General features: G+C 34.0%; 1 protein-coding gene across 5 annotated transcripts in view; it reads left to right on the forward strand.

Moving 5' to 3' along the window:
* The window catches only part of MTERF3 (mitochondrial transcription termination factor 3), a 51,435-nt gene that overhangs the window by 15,579 nt on the left and 23,078 nt on the right, over window positions 1–12,778 (forward strand). For all 5 annotated transcript variants that reach the window (XM_074268987.1, XM_074269006.1, XM_074268997.1 and 2 more), the window contains 2 exons: window positions 5,993–6,145; window positions 8,553–8,742. In XM_074268987.1, coding sequence (XP_074125088.1) covers window positions 5,993–6,145; window positions 8,553–8,742 — 343 coding nt within the window. The remainder of the gene's footprint in view (window positions 1–5,992; window positions 6,146–8,552; window positions 8,743–12,778) is intronic.

Here is a 12,778-nt window from a genome sequence, read left to right on the forward strand (position 1 = left end):
ATATAGTTAGGATATAGTTGGCACTTAATAGATGTTTGTTGATTAAATGGAGAAAAAGGCACAGATGGAGCAGTAGAAACAATAAGATTTGAGATCTGATTGGCTACATGGAAAGTGAAAATGAGCAATTGAAGATGACATGGAGTTTATGAACCCAAATGACTGGATGGAAGATGATACCCTTGACAGTAATAGGGAGGTTCAGAAGGAGTATTAATTAATAAGTATTTGTTAAGGCCTGGGGATAAAATATATAAAAATAAAACAGTCCTTCACTTTGGGGAGCTTGCATTTCATTAAGGGAAACAATATATCATAATTAATATACTAGCAGCTGATAGCAGAGGACATAAAAAAACAAACCCATATTTATCTGTACCTTTATTACTTGTAATGAGTAGAGTTCATTAGATTTCACAAAAATTCTGAGATTGTCTTTCATAGTCCAGATGGGCACATAGTCCAGATGTGTGCCCTGAGAATACAACTCCTTTCTTTGTTAATGTCATGTTGACTAAGTACTGCCTTAGTAACCCTCAGCAGAAAGTCACTAGCCACCAGTGCTCATCTCACAGAAGGAAAAATTTAAGGGTTAGCATAAGGAAGATGAATTACACTTGTATTATTTTATTGTATTATGCAGGAGACAGACTAAAGGGCACTAGTAGAAGCTATTAAGAGGAATATTCAAACTTAATTAAGATAGAATATCAAGTGAGATAAGGGTTTGGGGGGTAATGAATTTCCCTCATCTAGAGATGTTTGACCAAAGGCTATTTGAATCTCTTGCTGAGGGGCTTCTTATACATGTTTAAATTGGACTGAATGTCCTCTTCTTCTTCCCATTTTACTGTATGATCTTTCACTTGATATTTCCATAGGTAATTCCAAGTCATTATTCTTTGGAGGGAAAGCAGTCTTGTCCTCAAAGGGGTCCAGTTCTCTCTTCTGTGATAAGAGTCTTATAAATCATTAATCCCAAGTGTTGAGTAGTTCTTCTTTGCCTTCTTTTTGTCCCAAGCTTCTACCCTCTAACCTCTTCACAAAAGTCAGGAATTTTTTTTGTCCCATCAGATCTTTTTGCTTCTTTTAATAATAAAGCCATAATTGTTCTTTCCAATAACATCTCTTCTTCTGATAACTTGAAGGATGAAGAGCCATTCTTAAAGCCTGTTTTCCTCCTTTTTAGGAAGTATACCACCCTTTACTTTGGATGCATATTGTAGTTATCCATCCATGGCAGAAGGACAAACATATGCTAGATGCAGGTTACTGCAAAGAATTTTTTGCTCTTTGTAATTGTTGGGAACAGGAATCAATCCTTAATCCTCTGTTGTTCTTGTGGTTATTGTTCTTCTAAGTTTAAAGTTGTTTCTTCTTTCCTTTATTAGTCACTAAGGGAGATTTCTTCCTGCTTTTTTCAGTTAGTATTGCCAGACCTACTCTCACTGGCAAGAGGAACTAACTTACATCAGGTGACAGCAGACATTACTCTCCCTGATGGAGTCTCCTAGAAATTCTTGTCAGCTCCTTCTGCAGAGCAACTTCATTCCTAGGAGGTATAGCCAAGTATTTCCCTGAAGCTTTTGCTGCTGTTGAGGACAGGGCCTCCAGAATTTTCCCGTTTGGCAGCAGCCACATTTCTGCATTTTTGGCTTGTGCATTACAGGCTAGAGACTTTCTCTCAGCAAAGTTGCCAGCTTTTGCCATTCCTCTTCCTGATTTCTGAGTTCACAAAACCTTGTTCAAGGCTCTTCTTGTTTTTTTTTTAGTAAGAATGATGGTAGTTGTATAAAGATACAAGCAGTGGGAAAGATCACTCTTTCCATGAGGGAGTTAAAGACGACTTCAAAACTGGCTGGCCGGAGTTGCACTGTGGAGAAAGGAAAGAACTTTGGAAATAGTTGAAAAGGGTGGGGGTTGGGGGTAAGAGTGGATTCCAAGCCTGCTGGACAGGGACCAAAGATTCATATGAGAGAGGGCAAGATAAAACAGGACATAGAGAATAGACTAATTTGGCTATAATATAGAAAACCTGAAGAGGAGCAGCAAGAGATGTGGCTGCACAAATCACTTGGGATTGAATTGTGGAGAATCTTGAATACCAAAATCAAGAGTTTAAATTTGATTCTTTAGACATTGGGGAACCACTCTAGATTTTAAATACACTAGTGACATTATTATAGCCTTACAGATCTAGAGCTGGAAAGAGCCTTAGAAAGACTATCTTTATGCTAATCCTTTCATTTTACAGATAGAAAACTAAACTGAGACCTAGAGAGAGTAGGGACTTGTCCAAGATTATATGATTAAGTGACAGAGGTGGGATCTAAACCTGAATATTGTTCTTTAAATCTAAATCTAAAGATTTTTCTAGTGTACCACTTTGCCTTTCAAATATAATAATGTATTGGAAGGATAATTTAGATAGCCTCATGTAGGATGAATTGTTGAAGGGATAATCTTGAAGCAAGAATGTCAGAAAATAGTGAGGCAAGAAGAAATGTGGTTTCTGTCAGAGCTGTTTTTGGAGGAGTGGAAAAACAGGATTTGATAAGATAGATTTCGGAGGCAGAAAATGTGAGTATGTGGGAACTGAGGAAGGAATCAAAGATCACAATCCATGATTTATGAGGAAATGGGGAATACCATTACAAAGTAAACTGGGAAGAAATTGTGGTAAGGAAATGTTTTTTATGAAATTATTAGGAACTAAAATAGAAATCTTTAAAAATGCAGTATAATTAAAAACAGGGTGATTACAAGAAAAAGAATTCAATTGGTGAGAATAAAATATGTACAGCAAATACAACAATTGGAGTAGCTGGATAGCTTAAGTAGATAAAGCAGAGTCAGGAGGGCCTCAAAGATTTAACAATTACTAGTTGTATGAATCTGGGCAAGTCACTTAACTCTTAATTGCAAAACACACAAAAACCAAAACAAAAATATACTTGATATCTAAATTATAAAAGAAATTGTTAAAAATGCATAGATGTAACACTAAACCCATGGTAAATTAATAGGATGTGACTATACAAAATGTGTTATCAGTCTTTTGAAAAGACAGTTGTTGGAAATAAGATCAAATTGTACTTAGCCACAAGTAGTTTCAGATAGTAAAGCTGCTCCCAATCAAGCAAAAAAAAAAGAAAGAAAGAAAGAAAAAAGATAGTCATTTGCATGTTGTTTCCAAGTCTCAACAATAATAAGCAGAGATTTAAAAATTAAAACTGTTGAAGTATTATCCCAGACTGTCAAATTGGCAAAAAAGAATTAAAAGCAACAACACTTTTTGCTAGTAGAGCCATAGAGAAATATACTTATGAGAAGCTTCTTGGAAAACATTTGGACATTATGAAGTAAAAGTTTTAAAGTCACAAAAAGAATGTAACATTTTGATCCAATAATTTTATCACTGAGAAAGTACTTTTAAAATGACATCAAGAAAAATTGAAAATAATTTTTTCAGCTTTTTCATAGAAGGATGCTATGAATACATATCCATTGGAATCTGTATCTCACAATAGAGAAATGGTTAAATAAAATGTGATACATTAATGTAACAATGTTGTGATATCATTAAAAACATCAAGTATGAGGACTTCAAAGAAATCTGAAAAATCCTTTATAAAATAATACAAATTTTAAAATATAAAACCAAAGAAGGCAGTGTACTAGAAAAATGAACTAGGAAAAGTGTTCCTGTTTGGACATTTGGGATGACTGAAAGAATGTTACTTTATATATTGATTTTTTTTTTTTTAAACCAAATATGTAATTTCATCAATATAGTGAGAGCTAGGCGAGGAACTTCTCTACCAAGTTAGATCAAAACATTATCTACCACTTAACATTATCTACTCTGAGACTCTGAGAGTTAACCATCACATAGCCATGGCCAAGGCTCTAGGGATCTCTATCCAAGGCTTCTTGACTTTAAGGTGAAGTCTCCATTCACTAACTTACACTATTTATCTTATATTAAAGTAAATTAAAATATATACAAGTGGTTGTTTAGCAAATTTAATTGGTTGTATTGATGTTCAGTGTTAAAATTTTAATTAAAAATTACTTTCTTTTTTTTTTTAAGAAAAAGATTAAAGTTAGTGGAGATGATCAATTAAAATTTAAACATTTTGAGTTTTAGATGCCAAAAGACCATATAAGTACAACTGACCAATCAGACATCTGGAAATAATTGGCTGGTGCTCTGGGAAGCAATTGGGGTTGAAGACAAGAATTAAGAATCATCTTTTTAAATATGGTAATAGAAGTAGTGGTAGTATAAGGAAGCACCAGAGGAAAGTTAATGTGGTGAGAGAATAAGGTAAAGAACTGAAACTTGGGAAGACATCCACATTTAAAGAACTAGTGGATATGAGGAACTAATAAAGGAATGATTAAAAGTAGGAAGGAAATCATGAGAATGTTACATCACAGAAGCCCAGAGAGCTATCCAGAAGGTAGGAATCAGTACATAATGTTACATGCCTTCTGTCAACATTATGATGACCAAAAGGAGGAGGAAGGATGTAGGGAAAAGGACACAACTCATTGGATTTGTTAATTAGATGAAGATTACTGCTTATGGAAAGAGCAATTCCAATATTGTTTTGACTATAAAAGCCACATTCAAGTGGTTGAGGGAATAGATGTGTAATGATTTGCTCCAACCATGTAAAATAGCTTAAGAGAAGTTGGTGAGGACATAAATAGTAGAAACTACCTAAGGCTGAGGGATATTGGGGAAGGAATGCCAGAAGATTAAAGGGCAAAGACAACAGCATTTCTAAAGTGGTTGTTCCCATAGTCAACTGCAAGTAGAAAAATGAGGCCAGGAAAGAGATAATGGCCTGGGACAGTACGGAATAATGAACAGAAGGTTCCAATGAAGACGCAGAACAGATATGGGGCATCTAGAGAGGTAGCACAAGAGATTGTGCTGAGAGGGAAATTGTAGAGCTAGTATCCTTTTTTTTTTTTTTAATCAAAATAAAAATTTATATGTTTTTAAAAATTTTTATAATTACAAAATTTTTTGACAGTATATATGCATGGGTAATTTTTTTTTAATAACAGTATCCCTTGTATTCATTTTTCCAGATTTTCCTCTCCCTCTGTCTACTCCCTCCCCTAGAAGACAGGCAATCCCATACATTTTACATGTGTTACAGTATAACCTAGATACCATATATGTGTGTAAATCCAATTTTCTTGTTGCACGTTAAGTATTGGATTCCGATGGTATAAGTAACTTGGGTAGATAGACAGTAGTGCTAACAATTTACATTCACTTCCCAGTGTTCCTTCTCTGGGTGTAGTTGTTTCTGTCCATCATTGATCAACTGGAAGTGAGTTGGATCTTCTTTATGTTGAAGATATCCACTTCCATCAGAATATATCTTCATACAGTATTGTTGTTGAAGTGTATAGTGGTCTCCTGGTTCTGCTCATTTCACTCAGCATCAGATCATGTAAGTCTCTCCAAACCTCTCTGTATTCATCCTGTTGGTCATTTCTTACAGAACAATAATATTCCATAACATTCATATACCATAATTTACTATTTGTATGACCTTGGGCAACCTGTTTAACCCTGTTTATAGATTACCTCATGATTAAAATGACCTGGAGAAGGAAATGGCAAACCATTCCAATATCTTCCCCAAGAAAGGTGACAGTCAAACATGATTGAAAAATGACCAAACAGCCACAGTTGAATTACTGAACCCTTCAGTTCGTTTGTACCCTTTCTATGACTAGATGTTACACAATTGGAGATTTGCAGTAATGAAGGGAGTTTCTACAACACATACTAGTGAATGAAATCAGAGGTGTGAATCCACCTACCTTTACCACCACAATACCCCCAAAAGCAGAAATCAGTCCAATTTCTGAGAGATGTAAACTCAGCAATAGATTGTTTTAATAGAAAGAATGCCTACAGCTTTATCCTTTTCTTGCATGTGTCTACAATGATGACTTCAAGAATTGGAGGATTTGCCTCCGATCTCTCCACTGCAACAGATTTCTGAAGAGGATGCTGTGCAGATTGTTGCAGAACCTCCTCTGCCCCCAATTTCATTCACACTTCGAGACTATGTGGATCGCTCTGAGACTCTACAGAAGTTAGTACTTCTGGGTAAGTGGTTGATCAGGTATTGTTTTGAGGACCCTTTATATTGTTAATTCTGTTGTAGACATGAAGGTGGTTTATATTAATTGTTTATATTGCCCTCACAAAGTTTATAAGACTTAGAGTATTTTACAAGCTTAGACTTAGAATGATATATAAAATTAATATATAGTTTTGTCAACTGTGTATGCGCTTAATACATATTTAATAAATATTAAGACATCTCATTTAAGGTTTAGATGCTACAATTTTACACAAAAATAAATTGATTGCTAATAACTTACACTTAAGAGAATCAGTGATACCATCGATGTGAGTTATTTCTTTGGTGAGGCATTTTGTAAGCTCTTGCTTTCTCGTGCCTTTATCTTCTCATAATTGTCAAAGAGAATCTACTTAATGTGTTAGGGTCCTTCTTCTAAGAATCTAAATATCTTGTGGATGCCAAAGTTCTACTACGTCTGTCCCTTTGACATCCCTCTCTCTAGTTTCAAGGTCAGTGTACTTTTCCATTCATATGTCTTTAGGGTGATATCTTTTATTATTTTACTGCTGGTAACCTAGCAGTGTAAAAATAATAGGACTATGCCTGAATCATTGGATAATATTTTGGAATGCCCTTATGTACATATCTTCAGGAGTGTTTGTATCAAGTGCTGATTATAGCTGGAAAATAAATGGCTATTGCTGAGATGATGAAGTAAAGTAAATCATTAATGGATACTGACAGTGCTACCTAAGTAGTACCTGAAGGCACTACTAAGTACCTAAATACCTAAGGTACTAAAACTACCCTTTTAACTGAGATTAAAGAAACTTTTCCTGGATATCTTTTTGTTTTTAGATATTTATTTCTGTGAATCTTTTTTATTGTTGAAAACAGTAAAGAAATGATAGAAGAATACAATTGAGAGGGAAAAGTCTTAACATAATGCTGTTATTAGATTTCCTTTTTGAATATCAGGCCTTATATATAATGCTACCATTTTCTTTTTAACTTGTTCATTTTCTTTTGAACATTCTCATCAACTTAGTTAAGAAATCATAGAACCCCAACTATTCTGTAGAGCAATTTAGAACTATGTCCAAAGGACTATAAAACCACACTCTCCTTTGATCCAACAATACCACCCTAGGTTTATATCCCAAAAGAGATTTTTTAAAAACGGAAAGAGAACTATATGTACAAAAATATTTATAGCAGTTCTTTTCTTAGGACAAAGAATTGGAAATTGATGCCCTAGATTGGGGAATGACTGACTAAATTGTAGTATGTAATTATAATAGAATCCTATTCTGTAATGAGCAGAATGCTCTCAGAAAAACTTGGAAGATTTCCATGAGCTCATGCAAAGTGAAATGTATTGTGCAAAGTAACAGCAATATTGTAAGATAATCATCTGTGAATGACTTTGCTGTTCTCAGCAATACAATGAATCAAAACAACTCTAAAAGACTTGTGACAAAAAATGCTATCTGTACCCAGAGAAAGAATTGTTTATATCTGAGTATAAATTGAAACATACTTTCATTTTTTAAATTTTATTTTTCTTGAAGTTTTTTGGAGAAAGAGGGGAGAATCTGTTTTCTTAAACAACTTTTATGGAAATGTTTCTTGTTAAAAAAAAAAAAAAGAAGAAAGAAAGAAAGAAAATCATAGAATATATGATTTGAAAGAGACTTCAGAGACCACCTAATGCAATCCATGCCTGACCAGAAGTCTCCTTTACAACACCTTACAGGTGACCTAGCCTCTTTTTGAGTGTTTTCAGTGATGGGGAGCTCAGTATTTATTTTTGAGGCAGCTTCAACTTTTGGCTGATTATTAAGAAATTTTATCTTGTTGAATGATATGAGCTCCTGTGTAGTTTCTCCCTCTTGATTTTAGTTTTTACAAATAAAATTATTTTAATTCCTCTTCCATTGTAGAGTCCTTGAAATGTTTGAAGACAGTGATTCTAAGCCTTCTTTTCTCCAAGCTAAACATTCTTTTAGTTGATCTTTCTCTCAGGACATTGCCCTAAATTGTCTTTCTAGAAATGTCCGTAATGAGAATGTTTTCATTTGCCCATCTAAATTCCTTTCTGGATATAATGATGATTGAATGAGAGTGTGGTGTATTTGGCATCTGAAGACCTGGATTCACTTACTTATTTTTTGACTTAGGGCAACTCACTTGAATTTTCTGTCTGGTTTCTTATTTCTAAAATGGAATTATGTAGGATATCTTTACCTCAGAGTTAAAAGGTTCAAGTGAAATAATGTATTTAGGAACTTTGTAACTAAAATATTATATAAATGTAAGTTAATAGTTTGTGTTATTATTGGTAATCTATAAAAAGAATTGTCTAGATGTAGTGCTCATGAGCATAGCAAAATGAATAACTCAGCTAATGTTTATCACTTGCTGCAGGGGTCAATTTGTCGAAGTTGGAAAAACGCCCAGGTGCTGGTACTCTCCTTCTAAAACTGGATTTCAAAAATGACATACAAAAAATACTTCTGTTTCTTAAGGATAATGGTGTAGAAGATAACCAATTAGGAGCATTCCTTACTAAAAATTATATTATTTTAACTGAAGACTTGGAGAATCTAAGGACAAGGTAGGACTTTTGTAAAGTGACTAACTTCACTAAATACTAAAAATGTGATTATGAGAGAAATATAGTTGTGAAGTATTTCTTGTCTTCATCACACCAAATTGTTTTGAAGATTGAGTGAGGTAATGACTGTGAAAATGCTTGATACACAATAACAGATTGTAAATGTTAGTTGCTGAGATGTTATGTCTCACTGAGATCTAAAATAAGCATTTGAAAGAGAAATCTTTTTTTTAACTACCAAAACTCTCCTTTCCACATGATCTTAATTATATCCAGTAATAACAATTAATCTTCATGATTCCCTGACACATAGTCTTTGAATAATCTCTACTGTGTTTTTCTCTTGAATATTCTCAGATCCTTCCTTCTAGTGGACCTAGAACTTAACCATTTTATGCCTAGGTAATGCAGCTAATTCCATAAAAGCTTTTCTGTCTCCATCTTCTCCCCATAGTCCAAAATTATTTATTTAGTTGCCTTTACCTTAAAAGAGCTACTTGGACAAGACTTGTGATAGGAAAGGCTCTTTTAGATCCCCTTTAGCTTTATGATTAAACCAGTTTTTAAGAGAATAAAGGTGGTTTCTATTTAGTGGACTCTGAAATTCTTGGATCATGAAGTTGTGGGGAAATTATGTGAGTCCTAAATTAGGTTTTTAATTTTCTCCTGGGAGTCAAAACAATATACATTTGTGGTCTAGATATGAAGCTATCATCAAGTTTTTATGAATCTCAAAGATCCTTGCCTAAGATAGGGATTTTATTTTCCTTAATGGATTTAGAAAAAAGATTCTCTAAAATATTTCTTTTGGATTTTCTCTTGTGCTTTTCTTAGTGACCAAACATTATATTCCTTTTGGTCTGTAACATGAGAAATATTTTTTGTTCCAATAGAGAGGATAGAAATAATCTGGAAATAAATTTCAGTGTAAATACCTGCTAAAGATTTGTTCATTTTAGATATTTTGTCTACTCTCTATATTAATTTGAGTTGGGAATGATGTGGAAACAGTCTGATTTGCCATTAAAAATACATGTATATAACATAGATGTAGCTAGGTAGTTTAATAAATAGAGTGCTGGACTTTGAGTCAAGAAGACTGAGTTTAAAGCCACCTTCAGACATCTGTTTAATAACTATATAACCCAGGGCAAGTCACTCAACCTCTTTCTTCTTCAGTTTCCTTTCTGTAAAACTAGATAGTAATAGTACCTTATTTACTAAGGATAAAATGAGATAGTTTTGTAAACTTTTGGAAACCTAAAAGTGCTGTGTAAATGCTAGCTCTTCTATTCTCTGTTATATGTTCTTCAAGGTAAAATTTAAGTCCCTATATGTTTCTTAAAGGATTTTAAAAGATCCATTTTGTTTGCTTTTCACTTAATCAGTAAGGCATTTATGAAGCACTTGCTATGTTCCAAGCATTCTGCTCAATCCTTGGGACACAAAGACAGATTAAACAGACCTTGCTTACAAGGAGGTTATATTCTGCTGGGAGGAAAACATCATGTGTGTGGGTAAATATACACAAAATACACAGTCACTTATAGGGAGAGTTCATTTACAATTGGAGGAATGTAAGCCTCATGTATGAAGTAGTCTTTGTAAAAAGAATCTGGAGATTTTAAGATACAGAATGAAGGATATGATGCTGGTATGGGAGCTGACTCATGCAAAGAATGGAGATAGTACAGAAATTGATTTGAAGGGGAAACCACTAGGGGAAAGAGAAATATTTAGGTCTGTATGTTGCAACATTTAGAGCTGAAAAGGAATTTCTAGAGGTCATCTTGTCCAAACCCTTTGTTTTATAGATGAAGTAACTAATTGAGCAAGGGAACAAGGAAAGAAGGATTTTTTTTTAAAGCATTTGCTATAAGTTGCAGGATACACAATAAATTCATATAAATCATCAGCATTTTTTATATGTTACCAACAAAGTCCAGCATCAAGAGATACAAATAGAACTTCCATTCAAAATACCTGTCGATAGTATAAATTATTTGGGAATCTATCTGCCAAGAGGAAGTCAGGAACTATAAGAACACAACTACAAAACACTTCACACAAAGTCAGATCTGACCAGTTGGAAAAATGTCAAGTGCTTATGAGTAGGCTGAGCAAATATAATAAAAATGACAATACTACCCAAATTAATCTACTTATTTAGTGCCATACCAATCAAACCTCCCAAGAAATTATTTTACAGACCTAGAAAAAATAATAATAAAAGTTTATCTGGAAGAACAAAAGTCAAGAATTTCACGGGACTTAATAAAAAGCCAATGAAGGTGCCCTAGCTGTACCAGACCAAAAGCTATATTATAAAGCAGTGATCAACAAAACCATTTGGTACTGGCTAAGAAATAGAGTTGTCAATCAGTGGAATAGGTTAGGATCACAGGAAAAAATATCAATAAGTATAGCAATCTAATGTTTGACAAAGCCAAAAAATCCCAGCTTTTGAGATAAGAACTCACCATTTGGGGGCAGCTAAGTGGTGCAGTGGATAGAGCACCAGCCCTGAATTAAGAAGGATCCGAGTTCAAATCTGGTCTCAAACACTTAATACTTCCTAGCTGTGTGACTCTGGGAAAGTCACTTAACCCCAGCCTCAGGGGGGAAAAAAATTATTCCTAAAAAAAATGTAAAAGCAATTAAAAAAAAAAACAAACTTCTGGGAAAATTGGAAACTAGTATGAAAGAAACTAGGCATTGACCCATACCTAACACCACAACCAAGATAAAGTTAAAATGGATTCTTCATTTAGACATATAAGTAAATTAGAAGAACATAGGATAGTTTACCTCTCAGATCTGTGAAGAAGGAAGGAATTTGTGTCCAAAGAACTAGAACTAGAACACCAAATAAATAATTTTGATTATATTAAGTTTAAATTTTTTTTGTACAAACAAAACTAATGCAGACGAGATTAGAAGGGAAACAATAAATTAGGGAAACATTTTTACATTTAAGTGTTCTGATAAAGACCTCATTTCTAAAATACTTAGAGAATTGACTCAAATTTATAAGAATTCAAGCCATTCTCCAATTGATAAATGGTCAAATGATATGAACAGACAATTTTCAGATGAAGAAACTAAAGCTATTTCTAGTCATATGAAAAAGTGCTCTAAATCACTATTGATTAGAGAAATGCAAATTAAGATAACTCTGAGATACCACTACACACCTTTCAAATTGATTAAAGATGATAGGAAATGATAATGATGAATGTTGGGGGGGATGTGGGAAAACTGGGATACTGATACATTGTAGGTGGAATTGTGAACGGATCCAGCCATTCTGCAGAACAATTTGGAACTATGCTAAAAAAGTTATCAAAACTGTGCATACCCTTTGATACAGCAGTGTTTCTATTGGGCTTATATCCCAAAGAGATCTTAAAGGAGGGAAAGGGACACCCACATGTGCAAAAATGTTTGTGGCAGCCCTTTCTGTAGTGACTAGAAATTGGAAACTGAGTGGATACCCATCAGTTGGAGAATAGCTGAATAAATTATGGTATGTGAATGTTATGGAATATTATCGTTATATAAGAAATGACCAACAGAATGATTTCAGAAAGGCCTGAGAGACTTACATGCGCTGATGCTGAGTGAAATGAGCAAAACAGGAAATCATTGTACACACCAATAACAATATTATGCAAAGATTGATTCTGATACCAGTTCTAATGATCTCATGATGAAGAGAGCCATCTATACCCAAAGAGAGGACTGTGGGAACTGAGTGGGGATCATAACGTAGCGTTCTCATGCTTTTTGTTGTTGTTGGTTGCAATTTATCTTACTCATTTTCTTTCCTTTTTGAGCTGATCTTTCTTGTGCAGCAAGAGAATTGTACAAATATATTTATGTATATTGGATTTAACATATACTTTAACATATTTAACATGTATTGGTCTATCTGCCATCTAGGAGAGGAGGTGATGGGAAGGAGAGGAAAAGTTGGAACGGACTTGAATCACCTTGCTATTGAAGAGAGTCACATTCATCAGAATTGATCATCTTA

This window comes from Sminthopsis crassicaudata, chromosome 1 (assembly GCF_048593235.1).
Source record: "Sminthopsis crassicaudata isolate SCR6 chromosome 1, ASM4859323v1, whole genome shotgun sequence".
In the NCBI taxonomy this organism is placed as follows: domain Eukaryota; kingdom Metazoa; phylum Chordata; class Mammalia; order Dasyuromorphia; family Dasyuridae; genus Sminthopsis; species Sminthopsis crassicaudata.